Genomic DNA, 19,069 nt, shown 5'->3' on the forward strand with positions numbered 1-19,069 from the left:
ACATAGATCCTTCATAGGTTGCATGTTCCCTAATCATTTAATTGTTAAATGTTTTTCCGCTTAGTGCATAGAATTTTGTATCCTACGTTTTCCATCAATATGGTCACAACGTGACTACCGCATTTGGGGAAACTTAATGCATTCATCCCTTAATCCTTTGAGCCATCTAATCCAATTTCCTAGAGGGACTTCTTACTCCAAAAACATTCTAAAAATCAATGTTTTATAGACATGCAAGTCCAATGCATTTCTTGTGCTCATGTTAGGTCAAAATGATGAAAAATGGAACCATAATCACATGCATGGATTCAAAACTTAGCCAAACTTCGTATATAACATATATAACCCTCAAGGGACCTCAAGGACCCATAAAGTTGCAAACTTTATGGAATCCTTCCATCCAAGCTTCCACAATAATAAGAAAAAGCAACAAGGATCCTAGATCTAGAAGCATGCAACATAAAGCTTGGATATTGAACACTTATAATGGTCCATAAATGGCTCAAAAGAAATCTCTAAACTTGCTAGGAGGTTCTCTATACCACAAGGGCCTTCTTCTTCCTTCCAAATGCACCAAATCACCAAAGGTAAGCTAAAAAATGGAGAAGATGGTATTAGGGTTTGCTTCAAGGTTCTTGAGGGTGTTGGAGGAAGGAAATGATTCTCTAAATATTAGGTTAGAGGTTTAAATATGGAGGAATCCTTAAAAGATCACGGGCTTCGTCTGCGACTATCGTCACGTCGTAACCATACTCTTGTCAACGTCGTGACAACCATCCGAACACGTGTTCACATATTTGGTATGTCACATCATGACATATGGTTTTCCTCAAAAACCATGCATTTGACTCATTTATGCCATACACTGATCCATTATGGGAGACGGGTGTTATATATATATATATATATATATATATATATATATATATATATATATATATATATATATATATATATATATATATATATATATATATATATATCGCTATAGTCGTACTATGCCAACGTAAGAACCGATACTAGGGTAAATCATATATGAACGTATCATAATGAGCATACCCCCTCGTACCGGATTTCGGGACCTAGTGAATTGCATACTGCAAACCTGTACTTGTATCGAACCGTACCACCAACTATGTGACTATGAATTATACAATTGTTTAGAATTTGACAACCTGTTTATTAAATGTGTCGTGTCCGGGCCCAACACTCTCAAACCATTTAAGATGTCGACATGAACCGAGACGAACCCGTTGGTAGGATCTATGTTATTATAGATTATGGGAATTTTTTTGGTACCACTAGTGCTATATATTTCTGTGTCTTCCACTATTCATTGCCATTGTGTGGATTATTTGGAAGTATAAAAACGACCATATTTTGTGAAGCTTTGTGACGAAAAATCAAGATTTGGTGAATGAGTCAAAGCTCTTAACTTGGAATTGGATCAAGATTAGAAGTTTGAAAGGGAGTATCATCGATTGATTGAATTAATGTAACAACCAGTTTTGGGAATGTTTGATATCCATGTAACTATATCCACTTGCAAGCTTTTTCTAATAAAAAAAAAAGTGCTCCTCAAAAGACAATTGACTAATATTTTATCCAAACAGTTGATCTCCTTTTTACATGATGAGGAGTCTCGTATAATCATTTAATTAGATCAGCTAAATGTTTCTGTAAATGCTCTTTAGCCTCTCTAAAGGCTTTGCTCAACCCTTCATCTCCAGGCTTTTCTCTTGTTAATATGTCATAATCTTCCACGGAAGCATGCCAGTTTCCCAACTGTTTTAATTATATACACAAAAGGAAACAATATTAGTAATTTTAGTGATCCATCGTATAAGATAAAGGAAAGTTACTACATAACATATTTAGTACATGGTTTTATTTTTTGCATGTATATATATATATATATATATATATATATATATATATATATATATATATATATATATATATATATATATATATATATATATATGTTGGATAAAATGACAAAATAATAAATTTAACATACAATTTGTTATTTAATTATATCCATCAAAAGTTGTCACGTTAACAATAGATATTAGTCAAGTGATACATGATAATCACTTGTATGTATGATTTTGTAATTTTATCGATGAGAAATTACTTATTTTGGAAAAATATCAGTATTAAATGAGTTCTCGTATATAATATTTTTCTTAATACCGCACTAACAAATTTTGCGTTAAAAGCATTCTTTGGTATCAAAATAACAAATGTATATCTTGCAACAGTATCAATTAATCAAATGATACATAATCACTTGTATGTATGGATTTACTATGTTGCGGTATATCTTACTTTGTAATAAGTGTTCAAAAATTCTCATATTTATAATGGTAAATTAATAAGGCAAAAAAGAATCTAGTTGTGGAAGAAAGAATAATCTCATACTGTTATAAAATCGGAGTACATGACTTAATTTATAAATAACCTATAAGAGTCCTAATGTGCCTATAAATCTATATTGTCAACTTTATAGTTTACTTAATCAGTACTATAACTAATTGATTCCTTGTAGGAGAGTACAACGAGCTTTCCTAACTGAGTGGCATTTTGACTTTCATACTTTCTCATCCTCCCACATGCTAAACAATGGGAGAAATGTGAAGCTTGTCGCGAAGTGTATGAAACTAAGGGATTGACAGTCCCTTTTGTCAAAAACCCAACAAACTATTATTCGTAAGAACATAGCAGACTTGCAAGACGTTAGAAAGGACCATATCATATATAACATGAAAATCAATCTCAAAATGTTTAATGTGCCGACGAAATACTTGATTAGCGTCTAAGTACTTATCCCTAATATTATTGCACCATAACTTCATAGGAGAAGAAATAGAAATACTTGGTTCAAGAATTAAACATACAATTCAATGGAGCTTGACAGTAGTGTTCACTACAGCTGATACTCTGCCTCGGTACTCGACCTAACCATTGTAGGTTGTTTCATGCAATTCCAACTAATTAGATTAGGCTCAAGGAATACACAATATCCTCAAACCTGTCGTGGATCACCTAGACAACCATCCCAATCAACATCAAAATAAATATTTATGGAAAGAGAAGAAGCACATTATATAACAAGACCATGTACTGGTGTACATCGAAGATAAGGAAGTATCCATTTACTGCTAGCTAATGTCTATCGGTAAGTGCATGAAGAAAATGAGACATCTTAATGAAAACATATGTAATAACGAGACAATTAATGACAAAATACTAAAAGGCATGGAATATTCTTAAGAAATACATCTGTCATTGGAGCTACCAATAAAACTTTCCAATTGATGTCTTGAGAAAATAGAGGATGAGATAGGTTTTTAAGTGCTTCACGCACGTATGATGTAGTAAATCACGTATATACTTTTACTAAGCCAGATTCATTGAAGTGTACATATATGTAGCCTCACCACCTAAGAAATACCTTAATCAGTGAGGATCTTTACGAGAAAATTTAGCACTAAGTGTAAAGAGGATGAACTCCCAATTATAATAATTTCATCAACAGAGACTAAGACATAGTTAAGAGAGCTAACAGTGCAACAAACAAATAAAGAAATGAACGATACACACTGTTTAAAGCCAAGGATACCAAGAGCAGCTGATAACGTGGCAAACCAAGAAAGGAGAGATTTCCATAGTTCATAAATAGACTTCATATGTAAGCACACATGATTTAGATAAAATTGAAATATCCTTGAGTTATTTCATGCAAACCGTTTCAACCAAATGTCCATAAAGGAAGGTAGTATCGAAATCTACTTAGCGGATGTGCCAGCCACTGAAAAAAGGAAAGAGAATGAACCAATTGGTTGGTTGTTGGTTTGACCTTGGGTTAAAAGGATTTAGTATAATCGATTCATTTAACTTAGAGATAACATTTTGCAACTTGCAACAAGTCGTACCTTGTAACGATTGTCAAATCCATCAAGGGAAGTTGGTGAAAAGGAGGAGGGGTTTGAAAAATATTCAACAAAAGAAGGTAACAAGGGAGATGAAGAGGATTTCTCTAAAGTATGTAAGTAGATACATGGACAGGATTCATGGGGATAAATGAAACTATTGCATCAAGCAACTCTCTTTCTTATCTAATCAGGTTTGCTTCCAACTACAGAACCCTCATGTGTAATATCGAGGTTGTCTCAGTTGTTCTCTCTACCTTCACCAGGATTTTTTGGAGATACCGATGTGATAATTTTTTCAATGGCAAGATTCAAAATTGTCACATGTTGGCTAGTGAGGTGAAATGTTGGTATTCGTTTAGATGAAAAATAGACATATAAATTGTATTTTGTTTAACTGGTTAGAATAGTGTAATAGCCCTTAATGGGAACATTTTAAACTGTGTAATTCTATTTATTGGCTACCTTCTTTTCAATAATTGCTTGTTGTCTAAAAAAGATAAATTGAGATAATAAGGGGGAGGACATGTGGTCAGAAAATTTGGACAATATGAATAGTTTGCAATTAAGTATATAAGAAAGGGGTTGTACTAGGAAAATGTGTTTCATGAAAAATGACATGATGAGAAATATAAGTATTTTGAGTAAGTGGATTAAACAATTATCCATGGTGGTTTGGAGAATATATAAGGAAGAGGAAGAAAGTGGATTTGGGAGATAACTTATGAGGCGGCTATATATAGCAAATAAAGGGGTAACATAAACAACCCAATGTGTGCGTCATAGATTAATCTGGTAGTGCATGAAATTTTTTATCAATAGGACATTTATTATTAAGAGGGGTTGTAAGAAATCGTTTAATTAGAAAGGAGGTTTTAGCATATGCTTAATGTGTCCTACTAAAACCTGGAAGATGTGCATTAGATAATAAGGATATAAATATTCTAGATAGATGTTGATTTTTACATGCAACTGGTCCACTTTGTTAAGGATTATACAAATAAGAGATGTGATATGGAATACCTGACTTTGACAAAATTATGCATATTGGTCCTTTCGCGTTCATGATTAATTTCATAATGAAAATTTTTAATAGACATGGAAATGGGTTTTTGACATGTGATTTGAAATATGGGAAGGATTCCAAGGCTTGGTGATAATGAGTTGAAGGATACATCCATGAAAACCAAATGGATTTATAAATAAAGGTAATAATTTACCGATATCAGGAACAAAACGTAACAAATGATGTGCCACTGATATTCGAGTGGACAATTTTTAAGAGTTCTTAGCACTTTAGTCGTGATATATACTGACTTTATTGATTATATCAAGAAATGGAATTTTATTTTGAGCATAATATGATGGATGTCATAAGTTGGAATGCCAAAGGTGAATTATGGAAGTAAAAAGGAGATCCATTAATTTTAAAATGAGTAAACAATGTGACTACTTGGAGGAATGTGTTGTAGAACATCCCCCTCCTAAGGTCTTGACAAAAAACTAGCTCATGAAAATTCAGCAGAACATATATTATCATGCACAAATTGGGCAATTTCCAAAAGACTTTTACTTAGGATAGGAACATGATGGATGTTTTTAAGTATGAGTGAGAACTTAGGTAAATTAAGCATAGCATGGTCAATTTGAGAAATTTTTAAAGTTTTATCATTTCCATCAACAACAACACTTTCATGTTTTTCAGTCGATTAGATTAGTTATATATACAAAAGAAGTGTGTCTCCGTTAGTTATATCTGAATAGAGCGTGGTTATCAAAACTCCATATGGGAAGTAGAAGACTCATGTGGTCAAACCAGTATGGGTCTAATGAATGTAAACTCGATCTCTTGAAAGAGTGGCTTAATCTTAATCCTATTGCCCTACCACCGCTTTACATTTAACATATCTCAATACTTTGATAGAAACTACCATGGATTATGGGCCAATTTGTTTCAAACTTTGTAACTCAATGATGGTATATGAAGTATGTGATACTTAGAAGGAGTGCGTTTGGATTGATAACAAGTATAAAGAGGTAGGTAAGTGTAATATATTGATTATTAAACAACTTCAAATACTCAAATGTTTTTTGAAATTGTAATAGATTGATCAAAACGAATTTTTTTAATAGACCTAGAAGCGAGGCCTTTAAAAACATTTAATTAATTTTGATTAAGATCACCCATAATGCATAATTCAATAAGAGAGTTGAATGAAGTGACATGCTTAATTGACCTTCAATGGATTAAACTCTACTATTATAACATGCCATGTTGGCATTTAGTGAATATGAAGTTCAATGGAAATTAAACTCTTTAATGGGAAAAAATATTTTAGTTATTAAAAGTATATATCTTTGAACTTTGTAGAGTTTAATCATTGTAGGAAAATTAATAGAGAGTTGTATAGAAAGTAATATGATGATGTCTTAATCAATTAAACTCTAAAAAGTTCAATGCATTTGTAGATGCCAATGGATTAAACAAATGGCATATTTGGATTATTGGGATTCCATATGCATGAACAAAAGCTTAAAACTAATTCGACTTTTGGAAAGTGATCAAAACTACAAGGTATTCCATATATATATATATATATATATATATATATAAACTAAAAATAAAGTTTTCATCATATAGATTTTAATGGATCTACAGTGGCTTAATCATTTCAAAAATCAATTTGATACATGTGGCAGTGGCCGAATAATATGGGATACCAAGGGTTCAAAAAATTAACAAATGTTAAGATACAAATGTTGTACAACTATTTCTCGAGGGAAGATATTAGAAAAGCTATTTGGGAGTATAGCAACTTGAAATCTCATTCCCCAATGGGCTTACCATTTTTTTTATGAATTATAGGAATGTTTTCGACCTTAGTTTATGTGCATCATGAAAGAGTTCTTGTCAAACTCTAATTTGCTTCGAGGTGTGAACACATATTTTTAAATAAATATCACCAAATTACTTTCATTTTGATTGATAAAACTATTAATTTGCTAGTGTATGATGTTCATATAACCTCTATGAAAGTGCGTTAAATTCTTAAGACCCTGCTAGTTGTTAATGAGATCGTAGAATGGTGTAAAAAGAATAAAATGTTTAGCTTCAAGGTGGATCTCTAAATGGCTTATGATTACTTCAATTAAAGCATATCCTGATTTTGTTATGAAGGTTATGGATTTTGATGAGAGATGAAGGACATGGATCCTTGAATGTATGCGTTCTATTACTATATGTGTGTTGGTGAATGGTTTCCCTCAACGAAGAATTTTCTTTCAAAACATGTCCTCCATCAAAGATACCCTTTATCTAAGTTTTAGTTCACCCTTCCAATAGAGGGGATTCATGTTGCCACAAATGAAGTATAGAAAAATAGTCAAAGGTATATCGGTTGGTGAATGTGAAGTGTGTTATTTATTATGCTTATGACATGTTGTTCATGGAAGAACGAGTGATTGTTAAACTCTTAAATGTTATATGGATTCTATGTTGTTTTTATCTTGCTTATGGTCTTAAGGTTAACATTTCCATTGGCGAAATTGTTGGGGTCAATGTTAGTAATGATAAAGTTGAATGTATGGTGTACATTATCTTCTATAAGGGTTCAAAATTTTAAGGGAATTAAGTTTCTACGAACCCCATTCGGTGCAACATTACAAAAACTGGATAAAACGACTGCCATTAGGATTTAAGAGAAAGTAAGCGAGAAATATCATAATAATCTCTTACGAATCAATTGTATCAGAAAAGAGTTTTACACCCTTCGGCTGTCTAAAAGTACTTAGGCAAAGGATCATCTTGATGTCTTTAATCATATTATCGTAGATTTTCAAGGCATCAAAGTTAATATTAATCAAAAGTATTGTGTTCTTATTTTGTTGTGTTGTTTACCGAATTCATATGAGAATTTCATTTATACCTGCTTTATTGTAGAAAAACAACCAATGGAAATGAAATGAACGATGTCATGTTGTCTAAGAAACTAAAACATAGGGTCTATGGTAATAAAGAAGGTTCCAGTTAAGGTTTATTTGTTCGTAGATGAGGAACACAAGAAAAGGATGGTAGAAATAGGGATAGTCACGTTCCAAATCTAAAGCATCTAGTAAGCTTACATGTTATCAGTGTAAGGAATATAGGAATATTAAAAGAGACTATCCATAATAAAGGAAGGAGAAATGGTAAGGCTGAATCAAAAAACAATGGCAATGTTGTTGAGGATCAAGAAAGTTTCGATAAAGGTGAGATAGTGACATTTTGACTATATGTACAACTAGTTATGCAATCATTTGGATCTTGGAAACAAGTGCATCTCATCATATGACTTTCTCATGCAATATATTAGTTTTAAAATGAAAGGATTGGTAATGTAAATTTTGGTGATAATGCGATATGGGGTATCAAGGGAAGTGGAACGGTGCAAATTAAAATGAATGATGAAATAATTAGAAATTTGGATTGTTGGTACGTTCCAGATCTTTGTAAGAACTTGATTTTATCTTGGAACTTTAGCCAAACTATGACTCAAGTATTCTGGTGAAGATGATTGGGTAAAAGCCTCAAAGGGTTCTCTCGTGCTAATGGAAGTGAAACCGAAACATGTAATTTATTTTCTAGAAGGAAATTCAGTAACAAGTACGATGGCTTATTTTGAATCTCTAGAAAAGCATGACGATAAATCATAATTATCGCATCGTCAGTTGGATCACATGAGCGAGAGTGGAATGTTACTATAAGGACTGCTTGGCGGATACGTAATTGGGAAGATGATTTTTTAAGCTTCTGCCAAGAGAAAGGATCAAAGGAATACATGGTGGAGTTTAGTTCTGGTCAATACACAAGAAAGGAATGCCACTAATAGGTTTACTTGGATTTATAGGGTCTTCTCCGATAAAATCGTATGGTCGATGCTGGTATTTTCTAACATTTATTGACGACTTCTCTAGGAAATTTTGGTTGTATTTTATAAAGAGGAAGGATTAACTGTTTGGAAAGTTCATGAAATGAAAGACTATGGTTGAAAAATAACCAAGGGAAGAAAGAATTACAGATTATAGTTCCACAATGCACCATTGGATACGTTCAGCAAAACAGAAAGTATAGTGGAGCAGCATATTATATGGCACACACCACATCAAAAGGTAGTGGCAGAAAAAATGAACAAAATTCTTATGTTCGTGCATAATGCATACAATTATATTCTTATTTATCGAAGAAGTTCTACAGAGAAGTTTTGAACATATGTCTATCAACTGCAACTATCTTAAAGACTCTTCAAGAGGCATGGTTGGGAAAACCCTGTGATAATTCTGATTTATGTGGTTACCCTTCTTATGCTAATGATAATGATGGACCATTAGGTTAAAAGCCCAATGCTCTACCAACTGAGCTATACACTCCAAAAAAGATGTAGTAGTAAATAAGGATTTAAATTGCATTCGACGACTATGAAATGCATATTTCAAGGATATGCATCTAAAATGAAAGGTTATCAGTTATCGTGTATATAAGAATGAAGGAGTCTGAAATTTATTATTAGCATAGGTATAACCTTTGATGAATTTTCTATAAGTAACCAGCAAGAAGTAAGTACATGTCTTCCAGGGAAACATGATCAAGGTGCTAGTCAGAAGGTCTAACATGTAACTCAAATGCCATACAAAATTATGATAAACAATGAAAAGAAATCCGAAAAGGAGCAACCTAGACAGTATGAATCTCAAGTTCAACCAATGGAGCAAGAGTCTAGAGATGTTGTGCCGATAGTGAAGAAATGAGGAAGAAACTATAGCATAAAGAAGGCAGAAAATGAACATTCAAAATCTCGTTAGATATGTTGGATGTGTTAATACAAGTAACGTCAGTTTTGTAGCATATGCATTGGTAATTGGAGATAACATTGATACAAATGAGCCTCAATCATACAAAGAGGGTGTAGCGAGTAAAGAAGCAACAATCTGGTTAATGGCAATGAATGAAGAAAAGCAAGCACTAGAGAAGAATGAAACATGGGATCTTGATCCATTACCAAAAAAAGCAAAATCAGTAGGTTGCATGTGCGTCATTGATAAAAAAAAAAAGGTATTCCTGAAGTTGAACTTGCAAGGATCAAGGCACATTGGTTGAAAAATGATTTCACTTGTTTTTGGAATCATCAAACGCAAAATGATTCGGATTGTATTAGCCATGGTGAGTGCACTTGATCTGGAGCTTGAGTCGATCAACGTAAAATTTCCATTTTTCTAGGCAATTCAGATGAGAAGATTTTCATGTCACAACTAGAAGATTTCCTTGATTCAAAGAAAGATTATGTATGTTTGCTAAAGAAATATCATTACGGTTTGAAATAGTCGCCAAGAAAATGGTGAAGGAGAGTTTTTCTTTAATAACATCACACATATATAATAGAAACCAGTTTGAGAATTACTTTTACTCAAAGGAACTATCTGTTGGTTCCTACATATTTTTTGCTAATTGCAACCAAGAATATCGTTGAAATTAATGACTTGAAAATGTTATTAGAAAATGAGTTTGAGAATAAGGATTTGGGACCTGCAAAAAGATATTCAGAATCGAGATTCAGGGGGTATAAAGGCGGGACTATTATACATTTCTTAATAAAGATAAATATAGAAAGTCTTCTAATAATTTAATTTGATAAGTTAACACATATTAGAAGTACTTTGGCGGCACGCCTTAAACATGATTGAAGTACCATATGTTCTATTAACAAGGCTAGAGAATCATGTGTGATATGGTATGTACTACACCTTATATTGGCTCATATAATTAGTTTGGTAAGCAGGTGTATGAGTGTTCTAGGAAAAGCTCAATGAGAAGCGTTCATGTGCATTATGCGATAATGAAAGGAACGACTAACATTTTTTGGATTAAGGCACTAATACACAATATGATGGCTTGGTTGGTTATGAAAACCCAAGCCATGGTGGTGATCTAGTGAAAGAATATACCGTATATGTTACATTTTCACTTTATTCATATGTGTTATAAGTTCGAAATCAGCATTCCAACCCATTATTGTCTTGTCCACTATGTCAATGACTGAAAGAATAAAGAAGTGTATATGGTTACACAGTCGTGTTTAAAGTCTTGGGTTGATAGTGGAGAAGCATATCTTGTTTTGTGATAGTCATAGTGTTTTGTGTCTAGCAGAAAATCTGATATGTCATGAGAAGACAAACACATATTTGTGTGAGATTGAATTTCATCAGGGCTTTTGGTGAGAAATGTTCTTTATTAAAAAGATAACACCAAGGAGAATTTGGCTGATATGTTGACAAAGTCATTATCCATGGAGAAGTTCCAGCATTGATTGGATTTGGTAGATGTTAGCAGGTGGTAAGTTCCTTCGGTGAAAATTGATAGGAAAGAGATGGCTCTTGGGAATCCTTGATGGTTAAAGACAATTCAAGTGAAGGTGGATATTGTTAATGTATGACTTGAAATTTGGTGACTCAAATGGATAATCTGACCCGAAAGGAAGTAAAGAAATCAGACACCATATATTGACGAGATAAGGGTTTGGAGTAGGCTTACGACCGATAGGGTTTTACTGTGTATATGGGTTCGGCCCTATGGTTGCTATGGTTTTCCAATTAAAAAAATATTTGTATCTAGGGATTCTAATGTAATCACTTTCAAACAGTAATAATTAAAGAGTTATCATATTCTTGCCCATAGACGTAGGTCAGATCGACCGAATAACAATTAAATCCTTGTGTATTACATTCTATTTGTTTTCTTGTGCAACCATAACTAACTAGTAGAACGTCTCGATAAATGGGTGTGCCATCAAGTAAAGACGAAGTCTTGGTGTGTTGAGTGAAAGATGTTCGATAACAATAATGATAAATCTGGTTGGGTCAATCGCATTCCAATAAAAGAAAACATATTTTCTAGGAAAATCAAGATAAACGAATAACTCACCGTATCAACCTGGACAAAAAAGGCATTGAAGCTGATTATATGCTCGGTCCCTTATGCTTTAAAGACATTAAATATGAATATCATATTTTCATTAATTATGAGGCTGCCAACTGGATTGGATTGAGTTCTCAAACTGCTGGGGAGTCCGGTTCGTGGACTATGAAAATAACGAATTAAGATATTCATGGAGCAGTGAACATGTACACTACTGTTACAAACATGCCTTGGCGACACGACTAAGGTGGTTTTCCAAAAAGGCAGATTTAGTAAGTAACTCCATGGTAAAGTCCTCCTTTAACAAGGTGTCAATCCGTAGTAGATGCTATCGTCTAGATTGGCTTAATTTAGAAGTTATACTCAGCTCTCATTTTTGTTTCCGAATGTTGTTTTGTAACACCTCCCTAGTTATAATATAATTGCTGCCATTAAAAAAATCATATCCCTAGTATTGTTTTCTAACACCTAAGAACGTGGAAGTTAACTTCATAATCTAAATTATGTCATATTAAGAAAATGATCATAGATGTAATGAAATGTAAGTCCAAACAACAATTTCGATTTAAACTGTTGAAAGAACTTAACTTTCATAGTACACGTATATATATCATTTTATTAATAGATGTTAACCATTTGATCCGATCCACACACGAATAGCAGGAAACATGAATAACCAAGATGTGGGTTCTGTATGAAGGTGGTTCACCTTAAAATTGCAGTCAGCTCTTCGTAGCCTTGCTTTGCTATAAGTGGGACGAATGTTCAAGGCCATGGTGCAATCCTCGATTGCTTTCTCAAACTGACACATCTTTATTCGACAAGCAGCACGATTGCAAAGCAACACAGAGTTGAATGGGTCATGGTCAAGTCCCTCTCCATATGCAATGCAAGCGTCAGGATAATTGGCAGTTTTGAACAACTCATTGCCTTTGGACCTGGCACCCATCACTACCTTAATTCTGCACACCATCATGTTCACATCTTTATTGTTCGAGTCCATCTTTGAGGCCATTTCAGAGGATTCCATTGCATCATCAATCCTGTCGATTGCAACATATAATTCAAAAGCTTTAATCTTATACATATAAGTTACAAATATTTTTATTTTAACTTAAACTTATCATTTTCATTTTGGCATATAACTAAACTTATCATTTTCGATTTTCTGTATAAATGCTTTAACTGCGTATATATATTAGAATAAATCATATATATTATTATTTTTGACTTGGTCATGTTATAAACCATGACCAAATCTATAAAAGCTTTACCAAACAATGTTGAATATAGAATGGTCGAACAGATATTACATTTCAACTTTATGTTTGATTTTCTTTTTCATTTTTTTTACATACATGATAATATTGTATTAACTACCGAGTCATTTTATATCGACTATTTATTTATCTAGAAGATCTATTGGATGGTCAATGAACATAAAAATCGGGTTTTCTTTTTTTTTTTTTTTTTTTTTTTTTGTGTATATGGCATATAAAACGTCGAAGGTAGGTTGTCATGTTGGTCACCTTCCTTCACTTGTCAGTTTCCATAAATATTATTTTCAAATTTGGTTTAAAAGTACGTAATCCCTCTGGCTCATAGGATTAAAACTTTGTCTAATAACATAAATTAATTTTTTATTCCATCCAAAATATAAGTTATAATCAGCAGTTTAGATTATTGATAGCTACTTCGATCAATAATTACATGCTCAATTACAACAAGATTACATTTTGTAAGCATATCGTTTAATAGTATCGAATTTTAATTATTATTATTAAAAGTAATAATAATAAATTTAACATTGATGTATATTGCATAAAAACAAAAACAATATAATTACTTTGCACGAATAGGTATATATATATATATATATATGGTGCAGTATATATGATAATATTCCTCGGAGAATACCTGCCAGCAGCAAGATCGACTTGAGCCCTTATAAGCAACAAATTAGCATGGCTGATCGGACCATAGAACTTGTTGCAGTCATCTACATCAAACTTTGGCGCATTACTCAACATCTCGTCTGCTTCGTGATGCCTACGCAACTTCAACAACGCCTCGGCTTTCAACGTAAATATCTTAATTTATTTTCAACATATAAAACACTCGATATTAGTCTATATATATTAAGTTAATTAACCACGCAATCTTTAATGTAGGTAATTAATGGATCTATACCTGTAATGCAAAATCTGCACCAGAAGCTATAGCTAGACTGCTTTCTTTTATCATTGTATTCCAATCTCTTCGCTTCTTTGCCTCATTACACCGGTTAAAGTGCACCTGTAGTTTTTGCGCTTTTGTTAATAGTTCAGGCTCGACTTCTGAGCCAGCCTGTTTATAATGACGAATTGTATTTTCTGGATCCCCTAGTCTGCAATTATACTCGAGTTTTTATTCATGTAAAAAGCATAAAGAACATAAATTTTTGGAGAAAAAGATCTAATAATGACATATAATAACCTGAGATATAATGTGGCTAAACGAGTATGAGCCCTTTGGTAAAAGGGTTCTATTCTGATTGCTTCTCGAGCTTCGAACACTGCTTCTAAAAGATTACCCATGGCAGTTAAGGCTGCACTTTTGTTGCTTCTGTAGGCTGCCTTTTCCGGATCAATTGAAATTGCAGCGTCGTAGAGAGACAACGCTTCAGCAAATCGCCCATTTTTGTAATCTTCGTTTCCCATGATCTTCAACTGCTCAGGATCCATTCTTGTTGAAAGAGCTCTACAGAAAGTAGTTCGCTTTACTGGTTGCAGAACCTCTTTTCTAGGTATCCTGCTTATGTTCCCATTTGCGAGGGAGGACTGTTGTTTAACAGTCATTGGATGATAATCAACATTGTTTGAATTTGGTTGTGGTAAGTTGCCTAAATTACCAAACACCTTCATGTTACCAGCATAGATTGAACGCTGATGATCATCGATCATGGTTTCAAGATCCTCTAATATCCCACTTGTTCCTCGGGTGAGTTCCTTTTTGTTTTGACCATAGATTTGCTTGTGTTGTTGACCATTTGGTTCACTTTTTTTAACTTGTTGCGGGGTTTGAACATATAATGGTGGGGTAGCTTTCCTTTTTTGATTTGGCAAAGGCCTAGCAATAATTTGGTCGGCTTGTTTCTGGGATTGTTCTGGGCTTGATGAAATATCAAAGGATGCATCATCTGAACCATTTAGCCTCGTGGAATTGGACTTCTGGCTGCTTGGAATTGTAGAGATGTCAGGAAAATTGTCAGTCGGGAGAGAACCCGTTGAGACAGATCGTCTTGTTCGTCGTCCAAAAACAACACTAAATACACCGCACCCATACTTCATCGGCAAATCAGACATTATGATTTGTTAAGCCTTTTCGGGTACAAGATTTGGTCTTATTTCTGAGAGTATATATGCAACAATGCAGTAAAATAAAGTGGGTTTTATATTTGGGATTTTGCATGAAAAAGTCTTGGTTGGTGATTTCAATTATATAATCGTAATAGATGCTAAAGATATATAGTCAATGAACTTTATGACATGTGCGACAAGTAAGCTAGGACTTAATCATGCATCACCCAAATTAATGGGATCGATTCTCCATCATATTAAACCTAGATGTGTAGATAGATAAATGGGGATTTCGGTAGGATCAGATTCTTGGGTGCATCCACAACATGACATAAGCCATTGCAGATGCATGCATCATGCACAAAAGGACCTACGATCAGTTTTGGTTAAGCCTCTCTTATTTATCTCATGTTCGTGAAATGGGAAGGAAAAGAAGTGAAAGCACCCTCAGAAGATAGATTAGTTAGATATGTAATTCAACAAAAATGTGTTACCCTATTAATGAAATGTGTCAACACTCAAATGCACATTAATAATAATAAAATTCCATATATATATATATATATATATATATATATATATATATATATATATATATATATATATATATATATATATATATATATATATATATATATATATATATATATATATATATAAAGAACCACGGTAAAAGTCATTAAATTCAAATGATGAAAACATTTAACAAAAAAATTATACTATTTTGGGCATTACAAAATAGAAAATGTTGGCTTGTCATTTAGATGAAATTATTTCATTGGGGAATATTTTTTTTTAGTTTTCCTCTTACGCACTATAAAATAAAGAATGTAGATTCTTGTCATTTAATTTTTTATTGTTTCAAAGAGAAGAACAGGGCATCACGTTGATCTCCATCTGTATTCAAAGAACATCCCCACGTCTGATTTCCAAGCTGTATCAACCATATCTTCCACCAATTAATTAAAGCCTCTTGGCTTTTATCTTTAAATTTTATTCCTGTTGTCTTAAAGGAAAAGAAAGAAATCAAGTTAAATTACAAATTTATGGATTTACATAAGTTTATTAATTGTACCATATGCATTATTTTTGTACATGGAAGACCACCTAAAAGTTTAACCTAAAGTTGAAGCATGCCGAATTCGAACATGAGACAACATTTTTGGGGGTTTTATTCCCAGGTAATCACCACCAATTGGTGCTGGTTGTAGCATATGCATTTAGAGTGGTAAAATTTTTGAAAGAAGCTTAAGATCTTGAGTTGGCCTAAGATCTTGAGATTGATGTTGAAATGTAAATGTTCTCTATATGGATTCTAAGTAAAAAAGATGTTTAAAATTTAAGATATGTATTTATAAAATTGAGACAAATTATAGTGTTAATTTTGTAAATATGAAGATGTTGAAAACAATAGTAAGATGTTTAAAAAGGTCAATCTACTATAAAGTATCCCAAGATATATGATGTGTGCCAAATTTAGATATCAGTATGTTTAACGATATTTATGAAAGTGTTGTAAACTGTAAAACATCAGTGTAAACGTAAATGTAAGAACAAGAAGACAAATATATACTAGGAGCCCTTAATCCTTTAAGATCTCCAACATAAAATCCCGAGATGTGACAATGTCATATTGCCTTACAACTTATATTAATAAAAATGAAGTTACAAGTGCAAGTTGATCGAGTGCAAGCTGATTTAGTGTTTGAGAGCTTCCAGAGAGTAAGCAGGATTATGGGTGAGTGTGCGTGTCTGAGTAATGATAAGCTTTCATTTATATACAAAGATAAGACAACAAACTATCCTAAATATTTGGGATCTTCCACCATTCTTGCTTGACCAATTTTCTTCGGGCAGACTCAACGCCTGTTCTCATTGACATCATACTTTATTGACTTGGTCCATGATCCATGATATAAGCTTTTAGTCCTGCAAAGATCAATCATAAAGAATATGATGGTATTTCCAAGATGTTGGTTAGTTCAAGATCTTGGGTTATTCAAGATGTTAGTGTATGCTCAACAAGTTAGGCATAATAAAAGAAAACTGGAAATATTACCCATAATAATTTCAATTCAAAATCTTGGAAGTTGAAGGTTTCTAGAATTTGAAATCATATCCCTAGGTGGTGATGGGATGTGACACTATTATTTATGATTGATCCCATCTCTTCAACTTCCTAGGAAATTCAAATACTCAAGGGCCGAGATTATGATTCAAGTCCTCCTATAAATTAAAACCTTATAACCCTCATCACCTTACTTGAAATTTCGGATTCCCTTCAAGCTTTCTAGGTAAACTTTTGTAACACCTGTTTTTCAGAATAGATCGGTTGAGGGTTTAGATGGATCTAAGGTAAGGTTTCTGGGAAAAACCTTGTGTCATGGCGTGATGAGTGGAGCATCACGACGTGACATTCCAATTGGATGAACACGTATCTAGGATGGTTGTCATAACGTGACGAAAGGAAGGCAACGACGTGACCACAGCTGCATTCCAAGCCCATGATCATTTAGGGTTTCTTCGATATTTAAGCCCCTAAACTCAAGGTTTAGGGTATCCTCTTCAACCTCCAACCGTTTCAACGAACCTTTAGCCTCCATTTTTTATTTCTTTAGCTTTTGGTGGTGTTTTTGGTGTCTTGAAGAAAAAGGGAGCATCCTTGGTGCGTAGATCCAGCTTGCAAGCCTCATCATCGTCTTCTAGCACTTAACTTTGGACATTTGTGAGTATTCAAGGTCCAATCTTTACGATTCTATTTTGCTAGATCTAGACTTTTATGCCTTATTATCTATGTTTAGACTATTTGGAGTGTTGATATTCCATAAAGTTGGCAACATTATGGATCTTAGAGTCCATTTGTGGTTAGATGTGTTAGATCTGAAGTTTGGTAGAGTTTTGAACTCATACATGAGGTTTTGACCTCTTTTTCATCATTTGTAACCTAAGTTGAGCTCAAAACTTGCATAGGGCATGCATGACTATAAATCAACGATTTTTATGTCTATTTAGGTTTAAGGAAGCCTTCTAGAGGAGATGAGTGTGTAGCTTAATGGATTAAGGGATTAATCCATTAAGTTTCCCATAATCAGTTCCCAAAACGTGACGATATGCCTTTCACGTCGTGACGATTGAGGTCCTCGCAACTGTTTTGTTCGGATGTTCCCACGACGTGAACAATATCCCTCCACGTCTTGGTGAGAGTTGATCGTCGACTTTCATTGACCGTTGACTGTTGATTTTTTACTAGTTTCACTTTGGGTCAAACTTGAAGGAATTGGTGTGGTGCTAGTCGGTTCACGGGAGCGATTAGTGCAGAGAGTAAGTATGTTGCTGTGTTTCCTTGGGTCTTCTATTCTGGTGAGTTTCCTCACAATACTATGTATTACAGTATATATTCATGTATATTTGGATATAGGAGTTGTGGTATGTTCGTTAGAGTGCTAGTAGGTTGGTGATCTTATAGTGGAGTGATGTAGGGGTTGTATGTAGTCATGTAGAATAGCTTGAGAACTCTTGATATAGGTTTTCTTGCCTGTTCCTTGTTTGGTTATGGCTCTAGAGTGGAATCTCATGTCTATCTCACCTCTGGTTACATATAGTTATGCATTACATAGAGATCTGCCAGTAGTGGTGTAGTGTATTATATGAGGCTTGGTATGCGGTAGTAAGTTGTTAGAGAGGTAAACTAGGGTAGATAGTTGCATATTATTACGTGTTTACTTGATTGCTTTCCTTTTTCATATGTCGCCATATTATGGTGGGGTGGGGTGGGTTGAGACGGTCCTGCTTTGTGATGTAGGCCAACATACCCTAGCGGCCTAGTAGTGTGTTGTAGGCCAGTGATG

General features: G+C 33.6%; 1 protein-coding gene across 2 annotated transcripts; it reads right to left on the reverse strand.

Moving 5' to 3' along the window:
• Positions 1 to 1,473: 1,473 nt before the first annotated feature.
• On the reverse strand, positions 1,474 to 15,297 carry LOC145108801 (inactive TPR repeat-containing thioredoxin TTL3-like). Of its 2 annotated transcripts, XR_013708552.1 has the most exons (6): positions 14,359 to 15,297; positions 14,074 to 14,269; positions 13,801 to 13,973; positions 12,593 to 12,926; positions 2,901 to 3,048; positions 1,696 to 1,785 (listed from the first exon to the last, which is right to left on the reverse strand). XR_013708552.1 is itself a non-coding variant. In XM_079045893.1 (5 exons), exons 1-5 carry the CDS (start codon positions 15,225 to 15,227, stop codon positions 1,651 to 1,653), a joined length of 1,707 nt encoding a protein of 568 aa, XP_078902019.1. In that variant the 5' UTR covers positions 15,228 to 15,297; the 3' UTR covers positions 1,474 to 1,650. The 2 variants fall into 2 exon arrangements, 1 of the variants encoding a protein (XP_078902019.1); XM_079045893.1 differs by lacking the exon at positions 2,901 to 3,048 and having other exon boundaries at positions 1,474 to 1,785.
• Between the last annotated feature and the right edge of the window lie 3,772 nt (positions 15,298 to 19,069).

The sequence above is a fragment of the Lactuca virosa genome, chromosome 4, assembly GCF_052849685.1.
Source record: "Lactuca virosa cultivar CGN04683 chromosome 4, Lactuca_virosa_CGN04683_v6, whole genome shotgun sequence".
Lineage (NCBI taxonomy): Eukaryota > Viridiplantae > Streptophyta > Magnoliopsida > Asterales > Asteraceae > Lactuca > Lactuca virosa.